This window comes from Anopheles funestus, chromosome 2RL (genome assembly GCF_943734845.2).
Source record: "Anopheles funestus chromosome 2RL, idAnoFuneDA-416_04, whole genome shotgun sequence".
Lineage (NCBI taxonomy): Eukaryota > Metazoa > Arthropoda > Insecta > Diptera > Culicidae > Anopheles > Anopheles funestus.
This window is the reverse complement of record NC_064598.1, coordinates 94,378,474-94,394,273: the sequence shown is the minus strand read 5'-3', so window position 1 is coordinate 94,394,273 and position 15,800 is coordinate 94,378,474. Positions and strand designations below refer to the sequence as shown.

At 37.3% G+C, this 15,800-nt stretch overlaps 2 protein-coding genes across 4 annotated transcripts; both read left to right on the top strand.

The window, feature by feature from the left end:
* The first annotated feature begins 220 nt into the window (after positions 1 to 220).
* LOC125762785 (serine palmitoyltransferase 2) lies at positions 221 to 2,691 on the top strand. Its single transcript, XM_049425271.1, has 8 exons — positions 221 to 432; positions 511 to 628; positions 693 to 748; positions 812 to 966; positions 1,038 to 1,183; positions 1,264 to 1,808; positions 1,882 to 2,144; positions 2,221 to 2,691. The coding sequence occupies exons 1-8, from the start codon at positions 355 to 357 to the stop codon at positions 2,435 to 2,437; spliced, it is 1,578 nt and encodes a 525-aa protein (XP_049281228.1). The 5' UTR covers positions 221 to 354; the 3' UTR covers positions 2,438 to 2,691.
* Positions 2,692 to 3,165: 474 nt separating this feature from the next.
* LOC125762789 (synaptotagmin 1) lies at positions 3,166 to 15,625 on the top strand. 3 transcript variants are annotated; one of them, XM_049425280.1, is made up of 9 exons: positions 3,166 to 3,394; positions 3,655 to 3,820; positions 4,314 to 4,561; positions 4,897 to 4,995; positions 5,091 to 5,285; positions 5,697 to 5,873; positions 10,327 to 10,444; positions 10,725 to 10,858; positions 13,424 to 15,625. In XM_049425280.1, the coding sequence occupies exons 2-9, from the start codon at positions 3,670 to 3,672 to the stop codon at positions 13,613 to 13,615; spliced, it is 1,314 nt and encodes a 437-aa protein (XP_049281237.1). In that variant the 5' UTR covers positions 3,166 to 3,394; positions 3,655 to 3,669; the 3' UTR covers positions 13,616 to 15,625. The 3 variants fall into 3 exon arrangements, with proteins under 3 accessions (XP_049281237.1, XP_049281236.1, XP_049281234.1); XM_049425279.1 differs by having other exon boundaries at positions 4,314 to 4,594; positions 10,336 to 10,444; XM_049425277.1 differs by having other exon boundaries at positions 4,314 to 4,594.
* The last annotated feature ends 175 nt before the right edge of the window (positions 15,626 to 15,800 follow it).

The window sequence follows — 15,800 nt, the reverse complement described above, 5'->3', positions numbered from 1 at the left end:
TACGAATCGGAACGGGAAAAAGGCATGAAGTACTTAAGGGTTTCATTAACAGCTGTATGGGATTTTCGAATCTTTTATCGCCTCCCAAGATCCAAAATGAAAGTGCACCATGTTTTGTCCAATGAGCGGCAAAGAAAAAATAGTTCGGAAAACCCCTGTAATATCATAGACATTCCTACCAACACATCGAAAGGTCGACATAAAAAATATGCCAAGATTATAAATATGGTGGTCGACCTTTTTTGACATTTTGCATTTCCATCCAGGTGTCTGTGTACGCAACATCGCTAAAGTTAATCACTGATCGTGTTTTTAGTCCAGAGACCCATCAGGGATCTTTTTCTCGTGAATAAAATGAACGGTACGATCAAGAGTGGTTCCACCAACCAGACGCAAGCTTCTGGTCATGTTCAGATGGGGAAAACGACACCGGTAAGTATGACCGGATGTGAATCATTCGACTCGTGCCACTCTCTTATCACACCCCAAAACTCTGTTTTATCATTGTAGTACAACGGACTGCACAGGAAGATGACGAGAACGGACCAGTCGAAATCTTCGTACGAGCAGGTTCCGCTGCATACTGCATGCTTTACCTATCTCGGATTCTATCTGTTGATGATACTGGGTAGGTGTTCGAGGTCGATTTGTTTATCTTGATTTCATTACTTATAAAATCTGTTTCTTTGCAGGATACATAAACCAGCTGTTCTTTACACCAAAAGTAGCAACGGAAAAGCATCGAGATGTAAGATTTTCAACTGAGAATCCCATTGGAACATGTTTTAAACGTACTTCGTACATTTCACAGGGTTACGTGCCACTTTACGATGCGTTTGAAAAGTTCTATCTGCGCTACGTTTACCGTCGCGTGAAAGATTGCTGGAACAGACCTATTTGTAGTGTGCCGGGTGCAGAAGTCGTACTGAAGGATCGAATTACGAAGGATTACGGCTGGTCGTTTGAGTAAGTTTTGTTCAGCACTTTCCTTAACTCGTTTTGGCACATTTCATTACCAATCCGTTAATCTGTTTCAGATTTACTGGAACGGAAACAAAGTGTCTGAATTTGGGTTCGTACAATTATCTTGGGTTTGCACAGAATGAAGGCCCTTGTGCAGATGAATCGGAAGAATGCGTCCGAACACATGGTTTAGCAGCGTGCAGTTCCCGCAGGGAGTTAGGTAGGAACTATCCGTGTTCGACATAACAAAAGAAACATTCCTTACTCTTACTTTTCCAATCCCTTTTCCCAATGTAACAGGAACGAATCCATTGCACAATGAGCTTGAGGCGCTGACTGCAAAATTCCTAGGCGTCGAGGATGCGATTGTATTTGGCATGGGCTTTGCCACGAACTCCTTGAACATTCCAACACTTATTTCACCGGGTTGTTTAGTGGTTAGTGATGAGAAGAATCACGCGTCGATCATCTTAGGATTAAGACTATCCGGTGCCACGCCAAAGGTTTTCAAACATAACAACATGGTTGACCTGGAGCGTGTTTTGCGGGACTCAATTATAGCTGGCCAGCCGGGCAGTGGTAAACCGTGGAAAAAGATTCTTATAATAGTGGAAGGTGTTTTCAGCATGGAAGGTTCGATCGTAAAGCTACCCGAGATCGTTGCCCTGAAGAAAAAGTACAAAGCTTACATTTATCTGGACGAAGCACACAGCATCGGTGCCACTGGACCGTCGGGACGCGGCGTTTTGGATTATTACGGCGTTAACCCGAACGATATTGACATTTTAATGGGAACGTTTACGAAAAGTTTTGGTTCAGCCGGTGGATACATTGCGGGTAATAAGGTAAGCAAAATAAGAGCCATTTTCTATCCATCCATCCGTCACATTTGTTTTAATGTTTATGCTATCTTTACAGAAACTTATTAACTTCCTAAGAGTGCACAGCCACGCACACTGCTACGCAAGCTCGATGTCTCCGCCCGTAACGCAGCAAATTTTAACGTCAATGAAAATTATTCTCGGAATGGATGGATCATCCGAGGGCCATAATCGTATTTCACAGTTGGCCAGAAACACGCGCTACTTCCGAAAACGATTAGCGCAAATCGGAGTAATTACCTACGGACATGAGGATTCTCCCGTAGTTCCTATGCTGGTGTACCTGTTTTCGAAGATTGGGTAAGTTCCGTTCGAACGTTTAGTGGAGCTGTTAATTTCTTTTACTAATGATGTCTTCCTACTAACTTACACACAGGGCCGTAGTTAGAACACTGACTTCTAAAAACATTGCCGTCGTTGGTGTCGGGTTCCCTGCGACTCCAATCATGGAGGGCCGTATCCGCTTTTGCTTATCGGCTGCACATACGAAAGAGCAGCTCGATTACGCGCTCTCGGTCATCGACGATATAAGCGATACGCTGGGGTTAAAGTATTCTCGCAAACCAAGAAATGTTAATCCCATCGAGTATTAAATGCCACAACAAAGCACATTCTGCACAGTGTTATAAGTTTTAGTTAAAGGTGGGTGGATTTTTCTTTTTAAATTAAAAATAGAATGCACAACCAAGCTCGGTCAATCGTAACGGTAAAAAAGGATCGGGGATAGAACCGACATAACGTATTAAACAAAAAAAAAAACAAAACTTTAAGTCAAACAATGCTTTAGGTTTGCGCTTTCGGTCTCTTCCACACCAGTATATATTCACTAATAAACGTATAAAATACAGTTCGATTGTTGTTGCGAAATGAAAGAAACTCTACAGAAGCAGAATTGTAGAGAGAGTTAATCGGAAATGCAATTAAATAAAATTTCGAAACAGAAACTACATAGCAGCATTAGGTTCTTATCCTATACAGGGTAGTTCGTTAAAGGAATTTACCGTTATATTAATATAAAGTCATACTATGTTTGAAGCAAAAGTTTTTATTTTATTCTTTACGCTTAAAAGCACATTCGTAAGCTTTTCAAGCAGTGCAATACTTACACACTGCCAATGGTAGTAATAAAACGGCTTAAAGTCCTTCCATTAAGCAAAAGAATCCTGAATGAAGTAACTCCTCCTTCAGCTGTAAACTGTTATACCTGTTGGAAAGTTGGAACTAGCAAAGTGTCCCCAACATTTTGACATTCTGTATGTTGTCAAGGATTGCGTACGCATGTACGGTTCAAATGCGCATGTACTACATTTACAATCTTTTCTGATATGCATCGATTTTCTCATTCATGTTCAATAGCTACCATCTTGAGGATGTGAAAATTTTGCTCTTGCAAGGTCCAAACACTAACTGTATGGTACTGGTGGATTTTGGTGAAGTGAAAAAACCGATTTTGTCTCGTTACAAACGTACGATGAAAGTTTAAAGAGTGCAATAGTAATACGCGTGCAAAAGGATATCTCAAAACCCAATAGAGTGCAACACTTTGCAAGGTAAATCGTGTGTGTGTGTGTGGTTCCAGGGGTGTTGAGAAAAACCGTACCCCACCACACTCTGCTCTGCTGGAATCCAATCGCTCATTAAAATATTGTAGTGAAAAATCGAAAGCGCTCCCGGAGCACATGACCTGACGTGACGGGACGATCGATTTACGGAGTGTTTGCAAAGCGTTTTTTTTCTGTTTTATTAGTTTTTGTTCCGTGATTCGGGAAAACGAATTGAATAAAGTGATTAATAAGTGTGTTAATTCCAGCTAAAAAAAATTAAAATGGCTCCCAACGCTCGTTTGTGGAAGAGAGATGCCGAGGTGGATTCCGATGCGGCAAAGCTTGCGGATGTAGCCAGTACGCTAGCTACAAAAATATTCGGCCACAAGCAAAAGCACCATACGACCACCACGGAGTCAGAACTGGAGCTGGGTAAGTGTTTTTTCGTTTTCTTTCTTTTGTTGCTTTTCACTTGATACCATTTCTGTTTCATTTTTTTCCCCATCCTTTAACCCGTTTAACGTTAACATCCTTACGTTTCGCTCGCACTTATATAATGGCGTACGCCAGGGGATGAACAATATTAAACAAAATGATTTCAATTTCTGCCCACAACCTTAATACTTTTCAAAACTTTCTGTGCGAGCTGGTGTGTGTGCTTTTATATACATATAAGTGTGAATATATGTTTCATATTCAACTGAACCAAAAAAAGGTTGTTTCAAAATTTAGTTACACTCATAAATCACGGTCAACAGTTAGTTTAATTCATATTTAATATGCTCTATATTTGTTCTAAGGTGGTGTATTTGAAACCATTTTCCCTTTGATTATTTAAGCGACGTAGCGCCTACGTGTTTGTTGATGTGAAGGTGTATTGGTTTTATTTTTGACCATAAAATTTTCCATTTCAAAATTTTTGCAGAAGAAAATGAAGATTTCAGCACAGCATCTCCCACCAAAGGGGAGGCGGAAAAGCTGGGCGATAAGGCGGCCGAGATGACGGAGGCGCTAGCGCACGAGATGGGTATACCGACCTGGGGGCTAGTGTCCATCATCATCGTCGTAGTACTGATCATACTGGGCGTTTGCGGTTTCTGCATCCGGCGCTGCTTCCGAAAGAGACGATCCAAAGATGGCAAGAAGGGCATGAAAGGAGTTGATTTGAAATCGGTACAATTATTAGGTTCAGCATACAAAGAAAAGGTATTCAGTAGAATCTCATTCATTAAGTGTCAGTGTACAGGTGCATTTGTAATCGTGTATTCTCACTAAAAATATTGTATTCGTTGTAAAACCCTCTTTAAGGCTGAACCAACTTTAGATGAATGTTAATGTTAGAATTGTAATTGTAATGTAGCTCTTCTGCTGAATCGCGTAACGGATGGTCCATTCTAACATGTGCCTTTTCTTTCTGTGTCTTACACTCTGCTTCATATCCCCCTTTTTTCCATTGATGCCGTGTTTCAAACACCCACACGCACACACACACTGAAACTCATTTCAAGGTACAACCCGATATGGAAGAGCTGACGGAAAATGCTGAAGAAGGCGATGAGGGCGAAAGCAAACAAAGTGAGCAAAAGTTAGGCAAACTGCAGTACAAGGTACGCTGATAAAAGCTCACGAATATATCCCACACGTTAACCGAACGATCAACGGCACTGATCGATCTTCGATGATGATTTTCTTCCTCTTTCAGTTGGAATATGATTTCAATTCGAACGCTCTCACCGTCACCGTGATACAAGCGGAAGAACTCCCTGCTCTAGATATGGGAGGCACTTCCGATCCGTACGTCAAAGTGTACCTATTGCCGGATAAAAAGAAAAAGTTCGAAACGAAAGTGCATCGTAAAACGTTGAATCCGGTGTTTAACGAATCGTTTACCTTCAAGGTAAGTGAAAACTTTAAGATTAATTGGTTGTGTTTCAGGCGGAATGTTCATTGAAATTAAAATAATTACAAACATATGCACACAGTAATAGTGGCCGTGATAACAGTACAACATAAAACAAAAACACGTCACAACATATTGCTCTAGGAAAGGTTCTCTCTTTAATAGCGCATAAACATCTTCAATATGCTAGATCATTTTTGATCGGCACACAACTAGCACAATACGCCTTTCTCGAATTAGATAGATTCTCTGTTTTGTCCTACATTAAGACGGGCTTTTTAGATAAATCCCCTACAAGTTGCAAATTAATTGTAAGTATTGCAGCACAAGCTCAACAATATGAATAATGTTTTTTTTGTGTGTGTTTTTCTGTTTTTTTTTCTCTCTCTTCTCTACACCTTCCAATAGAGTCTCCCGTATGCAGAAGCGATGAATAAGACGCTGGTATTCGCTATATTCGATTTTGATCGTTTCTCCAAGCACGATCAAATTGGGGAGGTAAAGGTACCACTTTGCCAGATCGATTTGGCCCAAACGATCGAGGAATGGAGAGAGTTACAGAGCGTTGAGGGTGAAGGAGGGCAGGTACGTACATGTTACCAAATATCTCTTCGTTTTATTTTGTCTATTAAGAACCTTTTCACTAAATACCTGAATAACAGCTAATATAATATGGCTTAGGAACAAGCAAAAAAAAAACACACACACACGAATGAATTCTTGGCCAGTATTAACAGTGGATGGACAGATCAGCACTCCATTCTGCTAATCTATAATATTCATGTATAACTGTTTGTGATGAGTATAACAAACAACATGGAGAAAACTTAAGTGATATTTATGTGTGCGGGGAAGTTAAGATGAAGGTGCCTTCTCTCTTTCGCGTTCGGTCTGGACAACATTTAAATAATAAAAAAAAAACGTTTTTCTTTTCTATTTTGTAACTACACCCAGTTCAAATCCTACTCATTTGAAATCTATCAATATCCTCTGATATATTATAGACAACAATAGAAATCATACAATTATTGATTTGAATTAATTTGAATTACATTTCATTCCTCATATATTGCTTACATGTTAGCATATTTTTCTATTTGACGTGATATGCATACTATAAAACTATAATTATTCTTTCATTTTATCAATCTTCAACAGCTTTTATATTTAAAACAACAAAAAAAAACATATTCATTGCTCTGAGAGCTGTAATCGATACTTTTACTAACTACACACACAACACACCGGTACTACTAATTTTTTTGTTCTGTTTTGGTGTCAACCGATGCAATCAATTCAATTCATTTGAACAATATAGAACGAAGCATTGAGTTGTTGTAAAAACTTACTAAACATTAAAACCAAACACACACATACACACACACACATACTTGTGACCGGACGGCAACGGACGCGTGTTTTATACTGCACTACTATTACTACTAATAATACTAAATACTACCATTACTACTAGTATTACTACTACTCTACCGCTACTACTACTACTACTACTACTACTACTCTCTATTATAGTACGTTGTTGAAATGAGTTGAATGAACACTGTTTGAGATAGTTTTAAGTTTTTCTATCGTGGTCCGATTGATTGATTTTTGAAAACTAATTTAATTGACGTAAATTGTTTTTTTCTTTTTCCTCAAATTTTCTCTGCTGTGCTTACGCCTGTGAATGGTTGTGTCTACATCAAAAAAAAATATATCTAACATATTTTATATGCATGTAACTGCTTCAAAATATATAAAAAAAAAACTCGATAAAAAAACCATTACACGTAAGTATTGTTTCCATCAAGAAATATTCAATACCACCTTACTACCCAGTTAAAGTGCTGCTGTATATTGTTTGATCGTATTGGCTTTTGTATAGCTTTGTGTAATGTAAAACATGTGTGTTTAATGATGATCCCCCCCCCCCCCTTACATTGCCCAAACCTCGCCCCGAGCAACCCGTTAAAAGATACAGTTGTCCCACAACGATGCAACGGGAAAGAAATCTCCTGTTGCATTTTATTAGCCTTGCATCAAATCGATTAATCGATTTCGTGATGTTTTTAGTGTTTAGCACCGTTTTTTTTTGGTTTCTTCTTCTTTATAATAAACATGCTACCGATATTATTTTTGGGTCCAGCAATAATATATTGATCTTGGATCGCAAGCAGCATCGACACTTATATCAACACTGAAGAACGGCTTTTTGTGTACGGCCACAACTATTTTGCCATGAATCGTTCGCATTCAAAGCCTACCCACCTACCACCTCAAAAACTCAATACCGAACAAAAGCCATCATCATGATCAACATAATCATTTAGTCATTTTATCAACAAAAAAAAAATACGATCATCTACTTCTACACTCCAATGGTACAACACTCTCTCCACTCTCTACTGTACAAGACTTGTTAAAGCTATTTAACCTTTCTTTTTCATCTGTTTATATGTGAATGAATACGTATTATATATTTATATATATAAATACACATACAACGCTCGTTTGTTCTCTCAGAATTCTTTTTCCATCGCTAATCTCTGTTATCTCTTTGTGCAGGATGACATTGCGCGATGGAGATTGTACAAAATTTGGTCAAACTAATTTGACAACTCGTAGTACTGCTTTAGCGTAGTGTAGTGCAATTCTCTGTAATGTGTGTAGTTTCGTGTACAAAAAAACCAAAACAACAAAACAAAACAAAAACGCTTCAATGATCATGCGCGCATTCCATAGAATCACTCTGACACGAAATACTTTCATCCATTTCCATCACTTCAAACTGATATGAATCGTAGTTGAGAGAAAGATCGTACTATTATTATGATTTGTTTTCCTGCAAAAGTTGTAAACTGGTTAAATGTAAGTGTACCTGTAACTGAACTACTATTACTACTGACTATTACTTACGTTTAGTTTTTTTTTTCTTACTTAAGTAACGTTTGCCGGAATGCTTACTCTGATCCGTTTTGTTAATGTGCATTACTGAAAGTGCCTCAGTTTCTCATCACCACCATATATACTTAAACCTCTACTTCTCTCTTCCATTGATGCTTTTTATGTTAAAATTTCTCATTAAAAAAAAAGTAATCAAAACATACTTTAATCATTTTATTTGAGCTGGGTGTCTTCCTGAAATGTTTCGTTCCGTTCCCCCCGTTACTTTTTTCGTTTTTGTTTTGGTTTGTTTCGTTTTAGTTTGGTTTTATGTTTTCCTTTTTGTTTGACGATATTTAAGTACATATTTTTGGCAATACCACCGTTTTAATCCCTAAGTCCGTGTTTGTCTTTTTTAATCGTAAAATATACTTTCTAAACATATATATATATATAGAAACATGGAATGTGATTGGAAGCATATTTTATGTTTCTGTATTTAATTCCATGCTTGAGATAGTGTTGTGTTGGTTTTATGAGACGGTGTGTTTAACGGCGATTATTGGCGTGTGTATTGTTTTCCTCCCCAAACAACAACATTTAAAAAAAAACACCAACCACCAAAAACCAGTATAAGAATAGCAAAAAAAAACAACGCTACAATCGCCATATATATCGATAGATATTTACCCATTTTAGCGTAGTACATTTGTTTCAATAGTTACCAAAAAAAACTACATAAGGCGCTGTATAAAAAAGCTGAATTTTACGATGACCCATTCGTAGCAAAACTGAAATTAGCGAACTTGTAATACTTTCTCCTGCCCCCCCGCCCCCCATTTTAATTCAACTATAAACTAAGCAATATTTTTCAAATTCCCCTGTTTGTTTTGATTTCGTTCAATAAAACCACGTTGTATGATTTCAACACCATGCGTTATGTATTAGAAGGGCCAACAAACATAATGTAATTGTAAAACCTTTGTGTTCCTATATTGTGGCGAAGCAATGTGGCGCTTATAAACGGAAACATAGACTGTTTTTTTTATTTAATCAACTAAACAAAAGATAACGTCTCTCAAGCATGTTGGCTTAGTGCTTTAACAACAGTTGCGCGGGTTTTTTGTTTTGGTTAGCAAAGCAATAAGATATAATGCAAAGAAAAAGTTAGAAAAAAATACGCACCGACTATACTGTCTGTCTGATTGTACCATTTACATGAGGCGATATTAGAATATGTTTGATCATTGAACGAATAGAATACTCTCTCACGTATTTAAAAAAAACAGCAAATTTTTAACAACATAAAGCATAAATATATGCAATGCTTGTAATTTTTTGAAACAAAAAAAAAAAACGGAAGGTGTCGCAAACAGTAGTTGCTAAAGAGGGACTGCTTCTCATGTAAATCAAAATGGTATGACTTTGCTGTAATGAACTTTTGGTTCAGCAAACTGCTGGATTGGTTTGTATAACTTACAGCTTGCAGCAAGTAGTAGTTCGCACTACAATATATTTTGCGATTAAAATGAAGAAAAAAGAAAACAACACAGTGGATGATAGTATAGAAAGCCATGTCCTTTAAAAGGAAACAAAGCGTAAAATAGAGAAGACAAAAATCCAAACCAACTGAAGGACAAAACAAAATCCGTACTATCAGTATCCGTTTTCAATAACTATATGCTCATTCTGTTTTTTGCAACATACTTGTATAGATTTGCATCCTTATGCCTTATATGATATAGACAGTGACAACGCATATATACATATATATCTCTCTCTATATAAGTACATATATACATATATCCCCGATTAATCTTAACAGTCGAGTATTTGCTGAGTGATACATTTTTAAAAGTGTAAATGCTAACAAAACTTAGAAGCACGTAGTGAACAAGTATCCCAATTATTCATTAAATTTGCCGCTGGTTTTAATAGAATCAAAAAAGCATGATATCCTAAAGATGTCTTTTTTGGTTGATTTTATATAACTGTGCCGCTAGATACAAAACATACCAAAAAAAAAATATATATATACATACATATATATAAACATATGTCCGCTTCGTTTACACCCAAACAGTACAATCTTCCGTATTTCACACAACATTCGTATGGTTTTTTTCTCTTCTTTTCCCATTTCCTATTCTTGCAGGAAAATAAGTTGGGAGACATTTGCTTCTCATTGCGCTATGTACCCACTGCAGGTAAATTAACTGTCGTTATCTTGGAAGCGAAAAATCTCAAAAAGATGGATGTTGGCGGTTTATCAGGTGGGCTATTCTTAACAATGGTTGGATTTTTGTTTTCTTTTTGGTTCAATGTTTCTTTCTTTTACTTTCCTTTTCTTTTGCAATATGTAATATTGTCAATTTGATTTAAATAAAAAAAATGCTATTGTAACTGTAGAGCTATTGCCGCACATTTGTCCCTTCTTCCCTCCCTCCCCCCCCCCCCCCCCCCCCCCCCCCTTCTGGGGAGGGAGGAGTACGGGCAAATGTTGCCCATATTTTAGCAAGATGAAAAAAATTAATTCTTTTCTCTCTTTTCTAGATCCATACGTCAAGATAGCCCTGATGCAGAATGGAAAGCGTTTGAAAAAGAAAAAGACTAGTATCAAAAAATGTACACTAAATCCCTACTACAATGAGTCGTTCTCATTTGAAGTTCCTTTCGAACAAATACAAGTATGCGAGAATGTATTCTACTATCATATAAAATTCTGTGTTGTGTTGTATTTATATATTGTGTATATATATATATTTATATACATATCAAGCCAAAAGCATAGAATCTCCTCTTCTCAATTTAATTATGTTTTGTTCCGTGGGCAACCAAGTATTATATTACAAATTGTACAGTATACTACTCCCCCCGCCCCTCTAACAACCTTTGGTTTTTTCTTTTGTTCTTTGTTCTTCTTCGTCTGTTTGGTTCTCTTAAAAGCATGATATCCCTAATGGCGTAAAAATCTGTCTCGTTAATTTTCACCATTGCACCATGATGATGAACGCGGTGCAAAGTTTCGCGCATCAATGGCAAACGTATGTTTTCTTTTCTATCACAAAACCAGTAAGCTTAACATTTTCTAACAAGATAACAAGATAACATATAATTATATATATTAAAGTACAAAAGTGACTGTGATATAGTTTACTTTAGAAAAAACTAACTAATAGTAAAACAAAAAGAATAAAACATTAAAGACTGCAATTAAACATGAAAGATTTGCAAGATCAAAGATTCAAAGATGAATCATCTAAAGCATAGTTTAATCGTTAAACCGGTAAAGTTGTGTTAATTATGTTACAAATTAATTAGATTAATGTCGTTCTATTTTTTGTGGTTGTTTTGTAAAGTAAGAAAAGAATTCATACGTGATTGTAGTAATAATGCCTTGTTTTTTCCCCACCTGTCCCTTACCTCTTACTACGAACTATCTCTCTGTCTCTCTCTCTCTGTCTCTCTCGCTGTCCAGTAATTTGTTATTTGTATGAAAATGTTTGTCAGTAAAGTAAATGCAATAGATATATTCTGTGTGTAGAAAAGACAAGTATAATTTTTGTTTGTTTCTTTTTTGGTTTTGAAACAAAAAAAAACTCCCCCAAAATAAAAAAAACACAGTGCTCCCATTTTGGCCAGTACTCTGAAATAACAGAAATACTTCTTACCAGAACACTAACTAAACGAAACAAATATAAATACACACTTCATACATGCATAGCGAAGATAAAGCAAAATAAAGGAAAGCAGAACGAACTCCGCAGACAAATTTAAAATCTCCTGCCGCCAAGACAATACATATAGCGCGAGAGGTTGTGCCGGCATACGGATCTTGCACGATCGATTGATTATGTGTTCTTGTAGAGGATGATTTTAACGTTTGTTTGCGTTTACTATACCAGAAGCGTGACATTTTTTAGACACTTCCTTTGTCTAGTTCAAACAAAACCGTACATTGAATACACCCTGGGAAGATTATCAAACAGATACGACACCAACACGGTGGGGAGCAACAGCTTCCAACCACCCCCCTCTTCCATTCATCGCAAGCGCAACAGGCATACTATAACTAGGCTCTCCACATAGATTGCTACCCCAAAATATATGCTGTCTCCTCCAGCCACTGCTGCAGCTCCCGGTACTCCGGGAAAGATTAATGCAGCAAATATACGTAAACGATAAAAAAAACCCCCGATTATCAGAAGAGAATTTCGAAAATGCAACACTGTAAACGCCCACAACAAAACCGTATATACAAAAGGAAACACAGTTTTGATCGAGTATTATACATTTCCGTGTACCAGTATTTAAAACACTACATGAATCAAGTAGGACTTTACGTAGGCACAAATATCTCCCAGTACAGTATAATACCGTCACCCTTAACCCTCCAACCCCCCAAAATAAAACAAGCAGAAAAAAAGCAGTTTGCAAAATGGAAAACAAAACCTTAACCTTGGATACTGAATTTGAGTTGTGCTGTACACCAATTTCTATCACAGCCCGGGGTGATAGCCTGTGGCTTCAAATAAAGATTGGTGTACGGTGTATAGTTTTGAGGTTCGATTCGGTCTTCTGTTTCTGTTCCGTTTTGGTCGGAATTCTTTAATTTCCTTCCATTGACACAACACCACAATGTACATTGTACTTTTAGTAGCATAAATGCCAATGTTCCGTTTCTTGTATTGTGTGTGCGCGCGCTATGCCATAATCATATCAAAACTCGAACCAAACATATACTGTACAGTGTACACAATTACTAACGCAACAAAACAAGAGAGAAAAAAATTACACCAAACATAACGCAACTCAACTTCAATTCATGCAAACTATTTTTTTCTCTACGATACTTACTACTCACAAGCCTATGTAAAATACTCTACTGTATAACTACTACTGATTGCATGGCGGAACAGGATCAACTACTATGGAGATCGCGTTGGTACTACTACGTTTTCCCACATCCAGAGTTCCATCGCGATTCCAAGCGAAACCAACAAGCAACATCACAAAAAAAAGAGCGCCCCCATAGTCGTTGATCATGCAAAGCAACTTAACCAGTTGTATTTACCCTCCCATAAAAATAATATGTATATGATATGATATGTATGTATGTGTGTGCGTGTGTGTGTGTATGTTTGGTGTATAAATGGCTTACAACTGAGCAACTTATGTTGTGAGGCAGAGCAGAAAGCAGGAGTAGGAGTGGTGGCGTGCCTCTATACTAATCCGCTTCTTTATCTCAACAGAAAGTTAATCTTGTCGTCACGGTAGTGGATTACGATCGCATCGGAACCTCGGAACCAATTGGAAAGGTTGTGCTAGGCTACAATGCTAGCGGCACCGAGCTCCGCCACTGGTCGGACATGCTGGCATCACCTAGGCGCCCGATCGCGCAATGGCACACGCTGAAAGATCCGGACGATGATAAGAAGGATTAAGCAGCCACAACGAGCATTTAAAGCAACACCCGCAAGGACGGAGAAGAAAGAAGTACAGTTGGGATCGAAACCTTCTCCTCTGCCCCCCCCAAAGACCCCAATCCCCTGACTCCCACACTCCCCCCCTCTATATCAGACAGAAAGGTTGGCATCCATGCATGCTTTGACCATGTGAGAGAGACAGTCACATGCGTCAACAGTTGCCGCTGTAAAATAACCTCGACAAAGTTCTTCGGTATTTTCCACCCTCCCCCCCCCCCCCCCCCCCCGTTCAGCACAATTTACTGTCCCTGAGTTGATGCTTTGCTCCTGTGTTTTTTGGATTAAGTATACATTCCACCACAAAACAGAAGTTTAATGCAACCCATATGTTGAATCTATTTTGCAACGGCGCAGTACGGAAAGAGGAAGCGCTAGAAAAACTGATGAACCAAGTTTATCAATCTTGTTTTCCCCTAGGACAACGCCACCAAAGTATCAAAAAGTAGGAAGATATCTGTTAACAATTCGAAACCCCCACTTTTTACGTTTCGAACAACACAGTTTGTGTGTACAGTTTAGTTACGATTTGATAATTTTACGCAAAACCAGAAAAAGTATTACACATTCGTTTCGCGGTTCTTTGCTTGTATCACACACACCACACGCAAAAAAAACACCAGTTTTTCCTCATTTGGCGCATATATTTCCTATATTTCACACGATCCTAGGTGTTTGTGTGTGTGTGTGTGTGTGAGTGCATTTATTATTACAAATGAAATACTAAATACGTTAAAACGAACATTAAGAGAATGCTCTATATTTGCATAATACAGCAGGAGCAGCAGCAGCAGCAGCATACCTACACTGGTAAAAATGCAAGAGCTAAAAAAAAACACACACACATATGTTCATCGCATCCAAAAGTAAGATGAAATGAAAACGAAATAGATTAGTGTCAGTCAGTAAAGAAAAAAAGAAAAAAGTACCGTCTGTATTTCTTGTTGAATAATATAAAAAAAAAACTATTGACCTATTTATTGTTAAATAAATAATCTAACTAAACATATTAGGCATATATAACCATGAAAACAAAACAAAACAAAAAAAAGTTGATAATATCTGAGCAAAACATAAGATATGCGCGCAAGGCAGTATTTGTACACGAATAATATCAGTTCGGATTGAAGCAAAACCCAAACCCAAGATAGCAGAACAGAGGGATAGTAGTACACGCGGCGACATTATAATAAACGCATAAATTATACACCATTCCATTTGTAGCAGTGTAAATGATAAACGGGATTTTATTAAATTTTTGCCTAGCAGCGCTTTATTTACACTAACTGTTAATAGTTGATTCTTCCGTTTTAGTTTCGTCGTTAATCACAAACGTTTGAACGTATGTGCGTGCGCGTAGGCATCTAAATGAGCATTTTTAAAGGCATTGAAACCAAAAAGAAGCAAACAAAAAACGTCTGTACGTTCATTCCATCCCGCCCCCCACACTTCGATGATGATGTTGGCGAATGAAGATGAAGGGTATTTGACGATGAAACTAAACAAAACAAAAGAAAGATTATTGCGTGTTCAATGCTGTAGCTGCTATCGTACGCGATAGTCATCGATATATCTTTGTTTCACTCTATTATGACTTCACTAAGAAAGGGAGAAAACGTAAGGATTCCAAAAATCAAGGAGAAAGCAAAACACACATTAAAAAGGGATCCAATTTCCAAGATTAAAAATCTATGAATAGCAGACTCTTAGCGCGCTAGCAGAAGATAGACAACCGGCTTTTACCAACATAAATACCGATAAAAGAAAAGAAAGATGGAAGAAGAAAAAACACATCTGGATCACACTAAAAACGAGTTGAAATGAAAGAAAGCAAGATCTTTAAAAGTATAACAATAATTAGACATGTATAAGATAACCTTTACCTTATCAAGTACACGCATTGCGAGAGTATGTATATTAAGATATTGTAAATCAAACGCTAATAAAGTATTGAAGTGTAAATTACAACAACGATTGCTACTCCTTAATTACTCCAGCCGATAGTGGTAAATGTGGAGAAGTAGCAATCGTCATTAGTTAGTGTTACGCCTTTGAAGCTTTTTTTATACTCTTCTTTTAAGTTGTTTTTTTCTATTATCTTCTTTTAACTTCTTTTGTATTTTATATCATTTTTCTTCTTTTAACT

Bases quoted from the DNA above. Each gene is read 5' to 3' on its own strand.
- LOC125762789 (XM_049425277.1), top strand. From the start codon at position 3,670: ATGGCTCCCAACGCTCGTTTGTGGAAGAGAGATGCCGAGGTGGATTCC. The intron at 4,996-5,090 runs GTACGCTGATAA...TTCCTCTTTCAG, and splicing joins TAGGCAAACTGCAGTACAAG to TTGGAATATGATTTCAATTC. The intron at 10,859-13,423 runs GTATGCGAGAAT...TTATCTCAACAG, and splicing joins TTCCTTTCGAACAAATACAA to AAAGTTAATCTTGTCGTCAC.
- LOC125762785 (XM_049425271.1), top strand. From the start codon at position 355: ATGAACGGTACGATCAAGAGTGGTTCCACCAACCAGACGCAAGCTTCT. The intron at 749-811 runs GTAAGATTTTCA...TACATTTCACAG, and splicing joins CAACGGAAAAGCATCGAGAT to GGTTACGTGCCACTTTACGA. The intron at 967-1,037 runs GTAAGTTTTGTT...AATCTGTTTCAG, and splicing joins GATTACGGCTGGTCGTTTGA to ATTTACTGGAACGGAAACAA.